Source organism: Scyliorhinus torazame, chromosome 12 (genome assembly GCF_047496885.1).
Source record: "Scyliorhinus torazame isolate Kashiwa2021f chromosome 12, sScyTor2.1, whole genome shotgun sequence".
NCBI lineage: Eukaryota > Metazoa > Chordata > Chondrichthyes > Carcharhiniformes > Scyliorhinidae > Scyliorhinus > Scyliorhinus torazame.
In genome coordinates this window covers 219,329,859-219,349,523 of record NC_092718.1, presented here as the reverse complement: position 1 = coordinate 219,349,523, position 19,665 = coordinate 219,329,859, and the positions used below count along the sequence as shown (strand labels likewise).

General features: G+C 48.5%; 1 protein-coding gene across 2 annotated transcripts in view; it reads right to left on the bottom strand.

The window, feature by feature from the left end:
* The window catches only part of LOC140387003 (Na(+)/citrate cotransporter-like), a 140,111-nt gene extending 121,580 nt beyond the window's left edge, over positions 1 to 18,531 (bottom strand). The window contains exon 1 of one of the 2 annotated variants that reach the window (XM_072469974.1): positions 18,512 to 18,531. Coding sequence is in view for 1 of the 2 variants with exons in the window: in XM_072469973.1 (XP_072326074.1) it covers positions 15,958 to 16,059 (102 nt within the window). In the remaining variant the exon portion in view is untranslated. Of the gene's footprint in view, positions 1 to 15,957; positions 16,114 to 18,511 lie in introns of those variants that run through there. The other variant, XM_072469973.1, reaches the window with a different exon arrangement.
* Between the last annotated feature and the right edge of the window lie 1,134 nt (positions 18,532 to 19,665).

Genomic DNA, 19,665 nt, shown 5'->3' with positions numbered 1-19,665 from the left:
ATATTGGTCAACCAGAGAATCAGCAAACACTATGGATCATTGAGCATATCTGAAATTCCTTAGTAATATTCACGCTGTTGTCCTGCCAAAAGTATTAATTGTGTCTGCACCTTCTCACATTATGTAAGACCGGACAGACAGGATGTGGCTGTGTGCATGCCTGCCTCGAGTGCAGTGCCTTTCCCCCTCAATGAAGGCATTCAATAGAAGAAACTTAATGAATGACTGTTTTTCAAGAGTTTTTTTTCAGACATCCTACTTTACATTATAGGGTTCATTGGTCCTCGAAAGTGTTGAGTTGGTCGTTCCCCCCCCCCCCCCCCCCCCCGCTTAAGGTGCAACATGGTAAGCAACCTGCGACCCAGGGCCACATGCGGCCCATCTGGGTTCCGAGTGTGGCCCACAAGACATTTTGTTGACTGCCTCCCAGGCGCAGGGTCGCCACATTCCGCTGATTTCCATCAGTGTAAGTTTTTTCCGACCAGTATGACGGAAGTGATTGAAGCGTGTAAAAGCGAGAGGACGTGAAGTGAGGGAGAACACCCACAGTGAAGAAGGAGGCCATTTTGCCCCTCAAGCCTGCATCAACCCTATGAAACAGCACCCTGGTATAAAGAGCACCAAAGCATATCCTTCCTTACATAAGGAGATCAAACTGTTCACAATGTGGTCGCACCAAGATACTGTTTAATTGCAGCAAGATATCTTTGCGCTTAATTCCAATCCCATTGGATTAAGGGCTGACATTACATTTTCTCTCCTATTTGTTTGTTAATGTTCTGTGATCTGTGCAATGACACCCAGATCCCTCTGACTATCAATATTACCAAATATCCCAGAATATTCTGCTGTTCTACTGTTCCCATTGTAGTGGGTTGTGGTGATACGCCTGTAGATAGTCAGGTGGTGTCAGACATCAGTCAGGTGACATCCGGCTACCAGCAGAAGGATGTAAGACGTACACGAGGACGGCCGCACATAAGGGTAGTTCCGGGAGAGTCTAATGTAACTCTGTAACAACTTGGCCTGGATAAGATTCTGATCGTTACCTTACCATTTGTACATCAATAAATCATCATTCTGGCTGAGTCACCAGCAGTTCTGCAGAATCATTGCAAGACAAGATCACGGAACACAACATGGTACCAGGTGTACTGAAGATTTGAGAGTAACGTCGGAAAAGGCGAAGTTAAATCGGCTGAAGAACCAACCTGGTGAACTGTGACCATTGGCGATCAATGCAGTAAAAGACATTGAAGTTCAAGATGGAAGGTTTAAAGGCGCCCCACCAGCTTCAAGTATCGGGTAATGTAGACAAAAACTGCCGTGCCTTCAAGCAGCAGTTTAAGCACCATGTATCGGCCCTTGGCCTGCAGGCACAGCCTGTGAAAGGCGGTTTGCGTTGCTGCTCACGGTGGCGGGTCCACAAGCAATTGAAATATATAATACTTTTGCTTTTGATAATGAAAAGGAGAGCAAGAGATGCGGTGAAGTCATTTAGTACTTTGATCGGCATTGCTCCCTCAAAACGAATGAAACATTTGAGAGATACATGTTTCGTACACGCACCCACAAACCTGGTGAATCTTTCGACAGTTTTGTCACGGACTTGAGGCTGAAGGCCCAGTCCGGAAATTTCAGTAGTCTGAAATCTTCACTTATCCGTGACCAAATTGTGTTTGGTATATCAAATGATAAGCTCCGTGAGAGGTTGCTGCGTGAAGAAGATTTGGTATTGGAACAAGCAATAAAGATTTGCCATGCATGTGAGTTAGCTGCACAGCAAATCAGCGCACTCAGCTCAAAGCCAACGTAGAGGAAGATGCCAGCGCCATTAACGCTGTGATGCACGCCATAAAGAAACGTGGTCTCCGTGCGTGCAGCCGTTTTAAGCGGCCCACAGGAGCCGTCACCTTGTGCCAGAAATGTGGCAACCGACATGGCCCATGGCAAAGCCTGGCCTCTGGACAAGTCTGTTCCAGGAGCGGCCTTGTTGCTCATTTTGCAAAACAGTGTTTCTCGCGTCCGACAGTGGACCAGTCGACCAGATGGAGTTGATAAATGCAGTTAATGAGATGACCCTTGATGAATTATTTTTTGTGGCTTCAATCTCAACCAAAGACAATATGTGTCCGAAGTCGGAAGAAGAAGGAGTTTTGATGATTAATTGGAGCGACAGTTCTAATCCAGCTGATGCCATTGAAAGCAGATGGACTATTCCAGTGATGTTAAACGACACACTGATAAAATGCAAACTTGACACAGGAGTGAAGGCAAACGTCCTCAGTCTGGGTGACCTGCATGGTCTGTGCATGCAGCCGAAAGTCGTAACCCGGCCACGAACGCTGGTCGACTACAGTGAGAATAAATTTGAGGCATTGGGGAAATATGAACTTGAAGCTCGGGTATACAATAGAAGACACATCGTACCATTCTCCATTGCGGACAGAAAACGGGAATCCATCCTAGGGGTGGATGCGTGGGAGACCCTGAACCTGGTGGAGCGGATGTACGTCCCAGTCAGCGAGCCGACAGAAAGTTACAGCGACTCGCAGCCTGCCACAGTGGTGCAATTATCCGATGAGATACGAGCGATAGTGAACGTGGAGGAAGATCAGCCAGGGACTGAAATGGAGAACCCAAAGGATATTGCACAGTACCGGTTATCAGGCTTTGAAAATGAGGACAGGCTCAGAGGCATGATACAGGAACATGATGAGCCCGTTCAAAGCATCTACAGGATGTTGCAATAAACGTTTCGGATCCCGGACAGCCAATGAGCTTCACTCTGGAGCTCAAGTTTGAATCGAATGAGTACTTCACGAATGACATGCTCTTAAAAAGATACCAGATGGAGTCACGGCCTGATGGGGCAAGGTTCTTCGCATTTACAATTACGGGGTGCACAGGCTGCCACATCCACTGGAAGAATGGAAAAAATGTCACAATGAAAACCATTAGGATTGAACCAGTCGCATGATACTTGTAAAGCAGGCACGAGAACTGGGGTAACTAATTCCTTTTTCACTTTCTTCACTCCATCTGAGGTTGCGAAACATGAAATGTGAAATAGAAACTCTTCAGCAAGACTCACTGCTGATTTAGAAATAGGTCAATTCCTGCATGAGCCCATGCTTCCACAAGCCACATTATACTTCATGGAAGATATTGATGATGAGTACGCGGATATTGATGATGAGTACGAGGATATTGATGATGAATACGAGGATATTGATGATGAATACGAGGATATTGATGATGAGTATGAGGGTATTGATGATGAGTACGAGGATATTGGTGATGAGTATATTGATGATGAGTGCGAGGATATTGATGATGAGTACGAGGATATTGATGATGAGTACGAGGATATTGATGATGAGTATATTGATGATGAGTACGAGGATATTGATGATGAGTACGAGGATATTGATGATGAGTATATTGATGATGAGTGCGAGGATTTTGATGATGAGTACAAGGATATTGATGATGAGTATGAGGATATTGATGATGAGTATGAGGGTATTGATGATGAGTATATTGATGATGAGTGCGAGGATATTGATGATGAGTACGAGGATATTGATGATGAGTATGAGGGTATTGATGATGAGTATATTGATGATGAGTGCGAGGGTATTGATGATGAGTACGAGGATATTGATGATGAGTGCGAGGATATTGATGATGAATGCGAGGATATTGATGATGAGTGCGAGGATATTGATGATGAGTATGAGGGTATTGATAATGAGTATATTGATGATGAGTGCGAGGGTATTGATGATGAGTACGAGGATATTGATGATGAGTGCGAGGATATTGATGATGAGTATGAGGGTATTGATGAGTATATTGATGATGAGTACGAGGATATTGATGATGAGTGCGAGGGTATTGATGATGAGTGCGAGGATATTGATGATGAGTGCGAGGATATTGATGATGAGTATGAGGGTATTGATAATGAGTATATTGATGATGAGTGCGAGGGTATTGATGATGAGTACGAGGATATTGATGATGAGTATGAGGGTATTGATGATGAATATATTGATGATGAGTGCGAGGATATTGATGATGAGTCCAAGGATATTGATGATAAGCATGAGGATATTGATGATGAGTATGAGGGTATTGTTGATGAGTATATTGATGATGAGTGCGAGGATATTGATGATGAGTACGAGTATACTGATGATGAGTATGAGGGTATTGATGATGAGTATATTGATGATGAGTACAAGGATATTGATGATGAGTACGAGGATATTGATAATGAGTATGAAGATATTAATGATGAAAACGAGGGTTTTGATGATGGTTATGAGGATATTGATGATGAGTACAAGGATATTGATGATGAGTAGGGCAGCACGGTAGTATAGTGGTTAGCACAGTTGCTTCACAGCTCCAGGGTCCCAGGTTCAATTCCCAGCCTGGGTCACTGTCTGTGCGGAGTCTGCACGTTCTCCCCGTGTGTGCGTGGGTTTCCTCCGGGTGCTCCGGTTTCCTCTCACAGTCCAAAGATGTGCAGGTTAGGTGGATTGCTGGGTTATGGGGGTAGGGTGTGGGCTGAGGTGGGGTGCTCTTTCCAAGGGCCCGTGCAGACTTGATGGGTCGAATGGCATCCTTCTGCACTGTAAATTCTGTAAATTCTATGATTCACAGCGCCAAGGTCCCAGGTTCAATTACCGGCTTAGTCACTGTCTGAGCGGAGTCTACACATTCTCCCCATGTCTCCCTACTCCGGGTGCTCCAGTTTCCTCCCACAAGTCCCGAAAGACGTGCTGTTAGGTAATTTGGACATTCTGAATTCTCCCTCTGTGTACCCGAACAGGCGCCGGAATGTGGCGACTAGGGGGTTTTCACAGTAACTTCATTGCAGTGAAGCCTATGAGCCTACTTGTGACAATAAAGATTATTATTATATTGATGATGGTATGAGGATATGAGTATGAGGATGGTAAGGGGATGTTTAGCACAGGGCTAAATCGCTGGCTTTGAAAGCAGACCAAGGCAGGCCAGCAGCACGGTTCGATTCCCATGACAGCCTCCCCGAACAGGCGCCGTAACGTGGCGACTAGGGGCTTTTCACAGTAACTTCATTTGAAGCCTACTTGTGACAATAAGCGATTTTCATTTCCTTTCATATTAATGATGAGTACAAGGATATTGATGATGAGTATGAGGGTATTGTTGATGAGTATATTGATGATGAGTGCGAGGATATTGATGATGAGTACGAGTATACTGATGATGAGTATGAGGGTATTGATGATGAGTATATTGATGATGAGTACAAGGATATTGATGATGAGTACGAGGATATTGATAATGAGTATGAAGATATTAATGATGAAAACGAGGGTTTTGATGATGGTTATGAGGATATTGATGATGAGTACAAGGATATTGATGATGAGTAGGGCAGCACGGTAGTATAGTGGTTAGCACAGTTGCTTCACAGCTCCAGGGTCCCAGGTTCAATTCCCAGCCTGGGTCACTGTCTGTGCGGAGTCTGCACGTTCTCCCCGTGTGTGCGTGGGTTTCCTCCGGGTGCTCCGGTTTCCTCTCACAGTCCAAAGATGTGCAGGTTAGGTGGATTGCTGGGTTATGGGGGTAGGGTGTGGGCTGAGGTGGGGTGCTCTTTCCAAGGGCCCGTGCAGACTTGATGGGTCGAATGGCATCCTTCTGCACTGTAAATTCTGTAAATTCTATGATTCACAGCGCCAAGGTCCCAGGTTCAATTACCGGCTTAGTCACTGTCTGAGCGGAGTCTACACATTCTCCCCATGTCTCCCTACTCCGGGTGCTCCAGTTTCCTCCCACAAGTCCCGAAAGACGTGCTGTTAGGTAATTTGGACATTCTGAATTCTCCCTCTGTGTACCCGAACAGGCGCCGGAATGTGGCGACTAGGGGGTTTTCACAGTAACTTCATTGCAGTGAAGCCTATGAGCCTACTTGTGACAATAAAGATTATTATTATATTGATGATGGTATGAGGATATGAGTATGAGGATGGTAAGGGGATGTTTAGCACAGGGCTAAATCGCTGGCTTTGAAAGCAGACCAAGGCAGGCCAGCAGCACGGTTCGATTCCCATGACAGCCTCCCCGAACAGGCGCCGTAACGTGGCGACTAGGGGCTTTTCACAGTAACTTCATTTGAAGCCTACTTGTGACAATAAGCGATTTTCATTTCCTTTCATATTAATGATGAGTACAAGGAAATTGATGCTGAGTATGAGGGTATTGATAATTAGTACAAGGATATTGATAATGAGCACAAGGGTATTGATGATGAAAACGAGGATATTGATAATAAAAACAAGGATATTCATGGTGAGTACGAGGGTATTGATGATGAGCACAAGGGTATTGATGATGAGTATGAGGATATTGATGATCAGAATGAGGATATTGATGGTGAATACGAGAGTATTGATGATGAGTTTGAGAGTATTGATGATGAGTTTGAGAGTATTGATGATGAGTACGACGATATTGATGGTGAGTACGAGGATATTGATAATGAATATGAGGATATTGATGATGAGTACGAGGAGTACGTGGTGCAGCACGGTAGCATTGTGGATAGCACAATTGCTTCACAGCTCCAGGGTCCCAGGTTCGATTCCGGCTTGGATCACTGTCTGTGCGGAGTCTGCACATCCTCCCCGTGTCTGCGTGGGATTCCTCCGGGTACTCCGGTTTCCTCCCACAGTCCAAAGATGTGCAGGTTAGGTGGATTGGCCATGATAAATTGCCCTTAGTGTCCAAAATTGTCCTTAGTGTTGGGTGGGGTTGCTGGGTTATGGGGATAGGGTGGAGGTGTTGACCTTGGGCAGGGTGCTCTTTCCAAGAGCTGGTGCAGACTCGATGGGCCGAATGGCCTCCTTCTGCACTGTAAATTCTATGATATCTATGATATTAACTCTGATGAAGAGGACTATGAGGACACATCCGAAGAATATGAATATGATGAAGAAAATGACGACTCTGAGAGTGAGTTAGCGAAGGCCGATGACAAAGCACTGGTAAGATGGTTTCAGGGGCATGATGAGATGATAGCATTGCACATGATGCCAATGGTGAAGGAACTGCCTCCAGAGACACAGGGTGAATCGTCTCAGGGCTCTGAAATGGTTCCGGTAGTCGATTCCCTGATCCTCGAGGCTACTCCACCGGAAGATGAGTTACAGGAGCTGATGACTATATCGCCATGTCGCTCGGCGGATCACACATATATACTCGAGCAAGGCCAGGATGAACCATGGCCTGAATCGTCAGTGCCAGAGAACATATGTATCGCACTCTCCAGTCATGAGGAGCCATTAATCGCTGTTCCAACAAGCCAAGAAGGAACAACACCTGATGTTGTAGATGTGACCTGCACCCAGGCACCAGAGAGCGTGGCTCTCCTACCTCCATTTGAGGGCACAGAAATGGGTATGGCTAGGCAATCCCTCGGCAGCACGCCGGCAAAACAGGTCCCTACTGAGGGTCCACACACTTCTATGCACAGGGTGCAGACCAGCAGTGAAACAGCGATTGCCAAACCCCAACGTAGGAAGAAAACAGGCGCCGGAATGTGGCGACGAGGGGCTTTTCACAGTAACTTCATTTGAAGCCTCCGTGTGACAAGAAGCGATTTTCATTTTCATTTAATTTCATTTCACGTTCAAAAGTACTCGCCAGATGACCATTAAAACAGAAATAGAGGAAGAGGAGAAGAGGGGGAGAGCTCGCACATCCCACTGATGAAAAGAAAAGAGAAGACGTCGGAGTTGTGACTGGCAAGCCAGACACAGAGAACAACACACAACGAAGAAACAAACAGCGTTGTGGGAAGAAGCAAAAAAACAAAAGGCTGGTGACACAGTGGCCATCAAGGGGACATGTCTTCAAAAGGCAATGTGCCAACAGGACACAGAGCAAGAGTCCGGCACGCAAACCAGCCCTCAAAAAGGATGGCAGCAACCCGAGTGACCACAGGGGATAACCGTGAGGCAACCACAAAGAGCTGAGCAAAAACGCTGTTTCCTTCCATAACACTTGCCGTACGTGCATGTTAACATTAAGTTCCTACAGGTACAGCACGGGGTTAGATACAGAGTAAAGCTCCCACTACACTGTCCCCATCAAACACTCCCAGGACAGGTACAGCACGGGGTTAGATACCGAGTAAAGCTCCCTCTACACTGTCCCCATCAAACACTCCCAGGACAGGTACAGCAGGGGTTAGATACAGAGTAATGCTCCCTCTACACTGTCCCCATCAAACACTCCCAGGACAGGTACAGCACGGGGTTAGATACAGAGTAAAGCTCCCTCTACACTGTCCCCATCAAACACTCCCAGGGCAGGTACAGCACGGGGTTAGATACAGAGTAAAGCTCTCTCTACACTGTCCCCATCAAACGCTCCCAGGGCAGGTACAGCACGGGGTTAGATACAGAGTAAAACTCCCTCTACACTGTCCCCATCAAACACTCCCAGTACAGGTACAGCACGGGGTCAGTTACAGAGTAAAACTCCCTCTACACTGTCCCCATCAAACACTCCCAGGACAGGTACAGCACGGGGTCAGTTACAGAGTAAAACTCCCTCTACACTGTCCCCATCAAACACTCCCAGGACAGGTACAGCACGGGGTTAGATACAGAGTAAAGCTCTCTCTACACTGTCCCCATCAAACGCTCCCAGGGCAGGTACAGCACAGGGTTAGATACAGAGTAAAACTCCCTCTACACTGTCCCCATCAAACACTCCCAGGACAGGTACAGCACGGGGTTAGATACAGAGTAAAGCTCTCTCTACACTGTCCCCATCAAACACTCCCAGGACAGGTACAGCACGGGGTTAGATACAGAGTAAAGCTCTCTCTACACTGTCCCCATCAAACACTCCCAGGACAGGTACAGCACGGGGTTAGATACAGAGCAAAGCTCCCTCTACACTGTCCCCATCAAACACTCCCAGGACAGGTACAGCACGGGGTTAGATACAGAGTAAAGCTCCCTCTGCACTGTCCCCATCAAACACTCCCAGGACAGGTACAGCACGGGGTTAGATACAGAGTAAAGCTCCCTCTACACTGTCCCCATCAAACACTCCCAGGACAGGTACAGCACGGGGTTAGATACAGAGTAAAGCTCCCTCTGCACTGTCACCATCAAACACTCCCAGGACAGGTTCAGCACGGGGTTAGATACAGAGTAAAGCTCCCTCTGCACTGTCCCCATCAAACACTCCCAGGACAGGTACATGATGGGGTTTGGTACAGAGCAAAGCTCCCTCTACACTGTCCCCATCAATAACTCCCAGGACAGGTACAGCACGGGGTTAGATACAGAGCAAAGCTCCATCTACACTGTCCCCATCAAACATTCCCAGGACAGGTACAGAACGGGGTTAGATACTGAGTAAAGCTCCCTCTACACTGTCTCCATCAAACACTCCCAGGACAGGTACAGCACGGGGTTAGATACAGAGCAAAGCTCCCTCTACACTGTCCCCATCAAACACTTCCAGGACAGGTACAGCACGGGGTTTGGTACAGAGCAAAGCTCCCTCTACGCTGTCTCCATCAAACACTCCCAGGACAGGCACACGATGAGGCTTGGTACAGAGCAAAGCTCCCTCTACACTGTCCCCATCAAACACTCCCAGGACAGGCACAGGACGGGGTTTGGTACCAGAGCAAAGCTCCCTCTACACTGTCCCCATCAATAACTCCCAGGACAGGTACAGCACGGGGTTAGATACAGAGTAAAGCTCCCTCTCCACTGTCCCCATCAAACACACCCAGGACAGGTACAGCACGGGGTTGGATACAGAGAAAAGCTCCCTCTGCACTGTCCCCATCAAACACTCCCAGGACAGGTACAATACGGGGTTAGATACAGAGTAAAGGTCCCTCTGCACTGTCCCCATCAAACACTCCCAGGACAGGTACAGCACGGGGTTAGATACAGAGTAAAGCTCCCTCTGCACTGTCCCCATCAAACACTCCCAGGACAGGTACAGCTCGGCGTTAAATACAGAGTAATGCTCCCTCTGCACTGTCCCCATCAAACACTCCCAGGCCAGGTACAGCATTGGGTTAGATACAGAGTGAAGCTCCCTCTACACTGTCCCCATCAAACACTCCCAGGACAGGAACAGCACAGGGTTAGATACAGAGTAAAGCTCCCTCTACACTGTCCCCATGAAACACTCCCAAGACAGGGACAGCACGGGATAAGAGACAGAGTAAAGCTCCGTCTACACTGACCCCTTCAAACATTCCCAGGACAGGTACAGCACAGAGTTAGATACAGAGTAAAGCTCCCTCTACACTGTCGCCATCAAACACTCCCAGGACAGGTACAGCACGGGATAAGATACAGAGTAAAGCTCCCTCTACACTGACCCCTTCAAACACTCCCAGGACAGGTACAGCACGGGGTTAGATACAGAGTAAAGCTCCCTCCACACTGTCCCCATCAAACACTCCCAGGACAGGTACTGCACGGGGTTAGATACAGAGTAAAGCTCCCTCTACACTGTCCCCTTCAAACACTCCCAGGACACGTACAGCACGGGGCTAGATACAGAGTAAAGCTCCCTCGACACTGCCCCATCAAACACTCCCAGGACAGGCACAGGACGGGCTTTGGTACAGAGTTAAGCTCCCTCTACACTGTCCCCATCAAACACTCCCAAGACAGGTACTGCACGGGGTTAGACACAGAGTAAAGCTCCCTCTACACTGTCCCCATCAAACACTCCCAGGACAGGTACTGCACGGGGTTAGATACAGAGTAAAGCTCCCTCTACACTGTCCCCATCAATAACTCCCAGGACAGGTACAGCACGGGATAACATACAGAGTAAAGCTCCCTCTACACTGCCCCCTTCAAACACTCCCAGGACAGGTACAGCACAGTGTTAGATATAGAGTAAAGCTCCCTCTACACTGTCCCCATCAAACACTCCCAGGACAGGTACTGCACGGGATTAGATACAGAGTAAAGCTCCCTCTACACTGTCCCCATCAAACACTCCCAGGACAGGTACAGCACGGGATAAGATACAGAGTAATGCTCCCTCTACACTGTCCCCATCAAACTCTCCCAGGACAGGTACAGCACGCGGTTAGATACAGAGTAAAGCTCCCTCTACACTGTCCCGATCAAACACTGCGAGGTCAGGTACATCACGGGGTTAGATACAGAGTAAAGCTTCCTCTACACTGTCCCTATCAAACACTCCCAGCACAGGTAGTGCATGGGGTTAGATACAAAGTAAAGCTCCCACTACACTGTCCCATCAAACACTCCCAGGACAGGTACAGCACGGGGTTAGATACAAAGTAAAGCTCCCACTACACTGCCCCATCAAACACTCCCAGGACAGGCACAGCACGGGGTTTGCTGCAGAGTAAAGCTCACTCTACACTGTCCCCATCAAACATTCCCAGGTCAGGTACAGCACGGGGTTAGATACAGAGTAAAGCTCCCTCTACACTGTCCCCATCAAACACTTCCAGGCCACATACAGCACGGGGTTAGATTCCGAGTGAAGCTCCCTCCACACTGTCCCCATCAAACATTTCCAGGACAGGTACAGCAGGGGGTTAGATACAGAGTAAAGCTCCCTCTACACTGTCCCCATCAAAGACTCCCAGGCCAGGTACTGCACGGGGTTCGATACAGAGTAAAGCTCCCTCTACACTGCCCCATCAAACACTCCCAGGACAGGCACAGCACGGGGTTTGCTACAGAGTAAAGCTCACTCTACACTGTCCCCATCAAACATTCCCAGGTCATGTACAGCACGGGGTTAGATACAGAATAAAGCTCCCTCGACACTGTCCCCATCAAACACTCCCAGGACAGGTACAGCACGGGGTTAGATACAGAGTGAAGCTCACTCTACACTGTCCCCATCAAACACTCCCAGGACCGGTACAGCACAGGGTTAGATAGAGAGCAAAACTCCCTCAACACTGTCCCCATCAAACATTCCCAGGACAGGTACAGCACGAAGTTAGATACAGAGTAAAGCTCCCTCCACACTGTCCCCATCAAACACTCCCAGGACAGGTACAGCACACGGTTAGATAGAGATTAATGCTCCCTCTATACTGTCCCCATCAATCAATCCCACGATAGGTACAACACGGGATAGATACAGAGTAAAGCTCCCTCTACACAAATCAACATCTGACATGTGGGAGGCTTTCAAGTGTCAGTTGAAAGGAATTCAGGACCGGCATGTTCCTGTGAGGAAGAAGGATAAATACGGCAATTTTCGGGAACCTTGGATAACAAGAGATATTGTTGGCCTCGTCAAAAAGAAAAAGGAGGCATTTGTCAGGGCTAGAAGGCTGGGAACAGACGAAGCCTGCGTGGAGTATAAGGAAAGTAGGAAGGAACTTAAGCGGGGAGTCAGGAGGGCTAGAAGGGGGTCACGAAAAGTCATTGGCAAGTAGGGTTAAGGAAAATCCCAAGGCTTTTTACACGTACATAAAAAGCAAGAGGGTAGCCAGGGAAAGGGTTGGCCCACTGAAGGATAGGCAAGGGAATCTATGTGTGGAGCCAGAGGAAATGGGCGAGGTACTAAATGATTACTTTGCATCAGTATTCACCAAAGAGAAGAAATTGGTAGATGTTGAGTCTGGAGAAGGGTGTGTAGATAGCCTGGGTCACATTGAGATCCAAAAAGACGAGGTGTTGGGTGTCTTAAAAAATATTAAGGTAGATAAGTCCCCAGGGCCTGATGGGATCTACTCCAGAATACTGAAGGAGGCTGGAGAGGAAATTGCTGAGGCCTTGACAGAAATCTTTGGATCCTCACTGTCTTCAGGGGATGTCCCGGAGGACTGGAGAATAGCCAATGTTGTTCCTCTGTTTAAGAAGGGTAGCAAGGATAATCCAGGGAACTACAGGCCGGTGAGCCTTACTTCAGTGGTAGGGAAATTACTGGAGAGAATTCTTCGAGACAGGATCTACTCCCATTTGGAAGCAAATGGACGTATTAGTGAGAGCCAGCATGGTTTTGTGAAGGGGAGGTCGTGTCTCACTAACTTGCTAGAGTTTTTCGAGAAGGTCACTAAGATGATTGATGCAGGTAGGGCAGTGGATGTTGTCTATATGGACTTCAGTAAGGCCTTTGACAAGGTCCCTCATCGTAGACTAGTACAAAAGGTGAAGTCACACGGGATCAGGGGTGAGCTGGCAAGTTGGATACAGAACTGGCTAGGTCATAGAAGGCAGAGAGCAGCAATGGAAGGATGCTTTTCTAATTGGAGGGCTGTGACCAGTGGTGTTCCACAGGGATCAGTGCTGGAACCTTTGCTCTTTGTAGTATATATAAATGATTTGGAGGAAAATGTAACTGGTCTGATTAGTAAGTTTGCAGACGACACAAAGGTTGGTGGAATTGCGGATAGCGATGAGGACTGTCAGAGGATACAGCAGGATTTAGATTGTTTGGAGACTTGGGCGGAGAGATGGCAGATGGAGTTTAATCCGGACAAATGTGAGGTAATGCATTTTGGAAGGTCTAATGCAGGTAGGGAATATACAGTGAATGGTAGAACCCTCAAGAGTATTGAAAGTCAAAGAGATCTAGGAGTACAGGTCCACAGGTCATTGAAAGGGGCAACACAGGTGGAGAAGGTAGTCAAGAAGGCATACGGCATGCTTGCCTTCATTGGCCGGGGCATTGAGTATAAGAATTGGCAAGTCATGTTGCAGCTGTATAGAACCTTAGTTAGGCCACACTTGGAGTATAGTGTTCAATTCTGGTCGCCACACTACCAGAAGGATGTGGAGGCTTTAGGGAGGGTGCAGAAGAGATTTACCAGAATGTTGCCTGGTATGGAGGGCATTAGCTATGAGGAGCGGTTGAATAAACTCGGTTTGTTCTCACTGGAACGAAGGAGGTTGAGGGGAGACCTGATAGAGGTATACAAAATTATGAGGGGCATAGACAGAGTGGATAGTCAGAGGCTTTTCCCCAGGGTAGAGGGGTCAATTACTAGGGGGCATAGGTTTAAGGTGAGAGGGGCAAGGTTTAGAGTAGATGTACGAGGCAAGTTTTTTACACAGAGGGTAGTGGGTGCCTGGAACTCGCTACCGGAGGAGGTGGTGGAAGCAGGGACGATAGTTACATTTAAGGGGCATCTTGACAAATACATGAATAGGATGGGAATAGAGGGATACGGACCCAGGAAGTGTAGAAGATTGTAGTTTAGTCGGGCAGCATGGTCGGCACGGGCTTGGAGGGCCGAAGGGCCTGTTCCTGTGCTGTACATTTCTTTGTTCTTTGTTCTTTGTACATTGTCCCCATCAAACTCTCCCTGGTCAGGTACATCAAGGGGTTAGATACAGAGTAAAGCTTCCTCTACCCTGTCCCCATCAAACACTCCCAGGACAGGTAGAGCATGGGGCTAGATACAGAGTAAAGCTCCCACTAATCTGTCCCCATCAGCACTCCCAGGACAGGTACAGCACGGGGTTAGATACAGAGTTATGCTCCCCCTACACTGTCCCCATCAAACACTCCCAGGACAGGTCCAGCACGGGGTTAGATACAGAGTAAAGCTCCCTCTACACTGTCCCCATCAAACACTCCCAGGACATGTACAGCAAGGGGTTAGATGCAGAGTAAAGCTCCCTCTACACTGTCCCCACCAAACACTCCCAGGACAGGGAACAGAACGGGGTTAGAAACAGAGAGAAGCTTCCTCTACACTGTCCCCATCAAACACTCCCAGAACAGATACAGCATGGGGGTTAGATACAGAGTAAAGCTCCCACTGCACTCTCCCCATCAAACACTCCCAGGACAGGTACAGCACAGGGTTAGATACAGAGTAAAGCTCCCTCTACACTGTCCCCACCAAACACTTCCAGGACAGGTAGTGCATGGGGTTAGATACAGAGTAAAGCTCCCACTACACTGTCCCCATCAAACACTCCCAGGACAGGTACAGCTAGGAGTTAGATGCAGAGTAAAGCTCCCTCTACACTTTCCCCATCAAACACTCCCAGGACAGGTACAGCATGGGGTTAGATACAGAGTAAAGCTCCCTCTACACTGTCCCCATCAAACACTCCCAGGACAGGTACAGCACGGGGTTAGATACAGAGTAAAGCTCCCTCTACACTGTCCCCATCAAACACTCCCAGGACAGGTACAGCACAGGGTTAGATACAGAGTAAAGCTCCCTCTACACTGTCCCCATCAAACACTCCCAGGACAGGTACAGCACGGGGTTAGATACAGAGTAAAGCTCCCTCTACACTGTCCCCATCAAACACTCCCAGGACAGGTACAGCACGGGGTTAGATACAGAGTAAAGCTCCCTCTACACTGTCCCCATCAAACACTCCCAGGACAGGTACAGCACGGGGTTAGATACAGAGTAAAGCTCCCTCTACACTGTCCCCATCAAACACTCCCAGGACAGGTACAGCACGGGGTTAGATACAGAGTAAAGTTTACTTTTTCTCACTTTCAATGTCTCTTTTCTGTTCTGCTTTTATCCACTTCCAACAAACAGAATGCTCCCTCTCACCCCTTCTCCCCTTCTTTAAGAGACTCCTTAAACCCCACCTGACTGATCATGCTCTGGTCACTTGCCCTGATATCACCCTACGTCGTTCAGTGGTCATGCTTTGCTTTCAAACGCTGCGAAGCCTCTGAGGTGGTTTATTACCTTAAAGGATTTGACCTATTTCTATTCGCAGTAACCATGGTGCTTGAGTCTGGATGAAAAATTGCAGATTCATGTTTATAAAGGGAAACACTCCTCCACCCAGCCAACAGGCCGCATGAGCACTGGGATTAGTGCCACCCTCTCTCCCACATGCCGATACTTATTAAACACGCCTGCACTGCTGCCAGCCGCTGCCCGCACATGAGGTCGCTGGCATCCTCTGAGGACTGTCTGCTTACCTTTGTCGGAATAACCACGGGCAGGGGTAGCAATAGAATTGGAACCAGGAATATAATCAGCTGGTTCCTGAAAGCCCAAACTATTCTCCAACGGGAGCCCATTGTTTCAGGCGTTGTCTGAACACACTCGTCTTCAACACTGTGTGAGCGCTATCAGAGCAGAGGGCAGGAGTGATTTATGTGTAACAGGAACATAATTAAACATTAACCGTCCCATGTTTTATCTGCAGAATATTTTGACCTGAATGGAAGGGGCAGGCATTACAGAATTTATGAAATAGCTTCCCAGGGAGCAAAGTGTCCTCCCAGAATGTCTGACTGTTCACACCGGCACCTCGACCTCCCTGGACTCATTCAAATGTCACTCCTTCCCCCTCGGGGATTTCAGGTAAAGGTTTGTTTGGATCATTCCCACTCCTTTTCCCTCTGTTCACAGGAAGCAGACTGGGGGCTCTTTCTTCTGAGGAATGACCTGATAGAGGTCTTTAAAATGCAGAGCGAGGCCAGCAGCGTGGGTTCAATTCCTGTACCCGCCAACGTTACTCATGAAGGCCCCCCCCTTCTCAACCTTGCCCCTCGTCTGAGGTGTGGTGACCCTCGGGTTAAATCACCACCAGTCAGCTCCCCCCCTCAAAGGGGAAAGCAGCCTCTGGCCCTCGAGGGCTACGGTAGCTTTCGTATCAACGGACGAATTAGGCGCAGGCCATTCGGCCCCTTGAGCCTGCTATCCCTGTGGCTGATCTGATTGTAACTTTAACTCTCATTTCTTTCTACCATTGTTAACCTTTCACCTTTTTGTTAATCTAAATCCTATCCAACTCTCCCTTAAACTCTGTTTCCACTGCCTTTATAGGGAGAGAGTTCCAGGAAGCCACAACCCTTGGAGAGAAAAAGATTCTCCTATAATAAAAATAATGTTTATTAGTCTCACAGCAGGCTTACATTCACACTGCAATGAAGTTACTGTGAAAAGCCCCGAATCGCCACATTCCGGCGCCTGTTCGGGTACACAGAGTGAGAATTCAGAATGTCCAATTCACCTAACAAGCACGTCTTTCGGGACTTGTGGGAGGAAACCGGAGCACCCGGAGGAAACCCACGCAGACACATGAGCCGGGATTCTCCAGCCCGACGCCGGCCTCCCTATTCTCCGGCGCCGTTTTACGGGAGGCGGTGGGATCGCCAGCACGCCGATCGGGGGCCGTTGACAGCGGCCCCGCTGGCGACTCCCCGGGCCTCGATGGGCCGACAGGTTTTGCCCAGTCCCGCCGGTGTGGATTAATCACCTCACACACGGCGGGCTCTGGAATTAAGTGTGCGGGGGCCGTCCGGGGGTGGGAGGGATCTGAGCCCGGGGGAGGGGGGGGACTCCCACGGTGGCCTGGCCCACGATCGGGACCTACCGATCGACAGGCGGGCTGGTACCGTGGGAGCCTACTTTACTCCACGCCGGGCCCCTGTAGGTGTCCGCCATATTGCCTGGGGGCCGGCGCGGAGAAGGGAACCACGCGCATGTGCGGGAATACGCCGGCCGTTCCACGTATGCGCGGACTTGCATGCGGGCCGTTCCTCACCGGCTGGACCACTCCGGCGGCAACCTAGCCCCCTAGAAAAGTGATAATTCCTCACTTTCGGGGGCCGTTAATGCTGGAGTCATTGGCGCCAGTTTTCCTGCCAGTGTGGGGACATAGCCCCATTTTCAGAGAATCCCGCCCATGGAGAACATCCTCATCACCGTTTTAAATGGGTGACCCCTAATTTTTAAGCAGTGTCCCCTCATTCTAGATTCTCCCACAAGAGGAAACATCCTCTCCACATCCCCTCTGTCAATACCCCTCAGGGTCTTAAAGGTTTAGATCAAGTTGCCTTTTACTCATCTAAACTCTCGTGGTACAAACCTAAGCTCTCCAAACTTTCCTCATAAGACAACCCACCCAGTCCTGGTAAACCTTCTCTGAGCTGCTTCCAACCCACTTACACCTTTCCTTAAATAAGGAGACCAGTGCTGTCCACAATACTCCAGATGTGGTCTGACAACAAAGTGTGACCCAGGACACACAGGGAAATATCAGGTCAGGTGGCCAAAGCTTGATAAACAAAGTCGATTTTCAAGAGAATCCACTTTAGAAAGTGAACAACTAAAGACCCAACCACCCATGGTGGAGTGTTTAAAGTGAGGGCTGATCAAGGGGCAGCAATGGAGAAGTGCAGCGATCTCACAGGGTTGTTGGGTTGGAGGAGATTACAGAGGTGGGGAAGGACGAGGCCGTGTTGAGGGATTTGAAAACGGTGAGAATTTTAAAATTAAGACGCAGCTTGACTGGGAGTGTACAGCACTCCCTCTGTTCTGATTCAGAATGTTGAGGGTTCAAGTCCCACTTGAGCACAGGAATCAAGGCTGACACTCTCGTACAGTACCGAGGGAGTTCTGTGCTGTCACACAGCCTCTCTTTCAGATGAGACGTTAAATTGAGGCCCCTCCTGCCCTCTCAGATCCCTCTCTATTCTGGGGAAGAGAAGGAGAGTTCTCCCCAGTGTCCTGGCCAATACCTACCCCTCAAACAGCATCACACGTGCAGATTACGGGTGGGTGTTGACTGGAGGATGTCACTGTGCACAAATTGGCACCCATGTCCCTTCCGTTACAACAGGAATGGCAAAGCTCCCCCGTCACCCATAGGGGCATCCAATAGTTGTGAAAGGCGGCTATGGAAATGAAAATCTTTCTTTCTTTCTGTAGCCAATCCTGCAGAGAGTAGAGAGCGGGAAAGGGTTAAGCAAGCTGTCCCAGTCTGCTAACCCTTATTAGTATAATTATTAATCATTTCCTTTCACCTTCAACTTATTGTCTTTTGCTCTTAAGTGAGAAAATATCAATCAGTTTAGATGCAGCGACCAATGCAGTTTAATCACTTGTTTGACACCATAAATTACCATCTAGAAGAATGAAATGCTGTTTCCCTCTCTGTCCAGACTGTTGTGATTGGTCAGTCCAAGGGGTGTGTCCGTTGGTCAATTTATTTGGTGGGTGGAGTCTGGCTGCACTCAGCCCCAAATGTTACATCATTTTGAAACACCTAATTAACCAATCACCACCCCACTGGGATGGAACAAACTCACCGTGCATAAAAATGCAAGGCAAACAGTACACCTGTGTGGGAAACTGGCATGAAGACATCGCAGGAAATTGTCAAACTGAAAACTAAAAGTTTATAGAGAGGGATAAGGGATGTATTGGGGCAGCACGGTAGCACAGTGATTAGCACAATTGCTTCACAGCTCCAGGGTCCCAGGTTCGATTCCGGCTTGGGTCACTGTCTGTGCGGAGTCTGCACATCCTCCCCGTGTCTGCGTGGGTTTCCTCCGGGTGCTCCGGTTTCCTCCCACAGTCCAAAGATGTGCAGGTTAGGTGGATTGGTCATGCTAAATTGCCCTTAGTGTCCAAAATTGCCCTTAGGGTTGGGTGGGGTTACAGGGATAGGGTGGAGGTGTGGGCTTGGGTAGGGTGCTCTTTCAAAGAGCCGGTGCAGACTCGATGGGCCGAATGGCCTCCTTCTGCACTGTAAATTCTATGTATTCATTGAGGATTTTAGCATTTTGAATGGATAGGTTGGTATAAAATCTTCAGGAGACCCGGGAAGGTGTTACAAACACAGGTTTGTTCCTAAGGCAAAAGTAAAGGCACATGGGGGGCAGCGACCGGGTGGC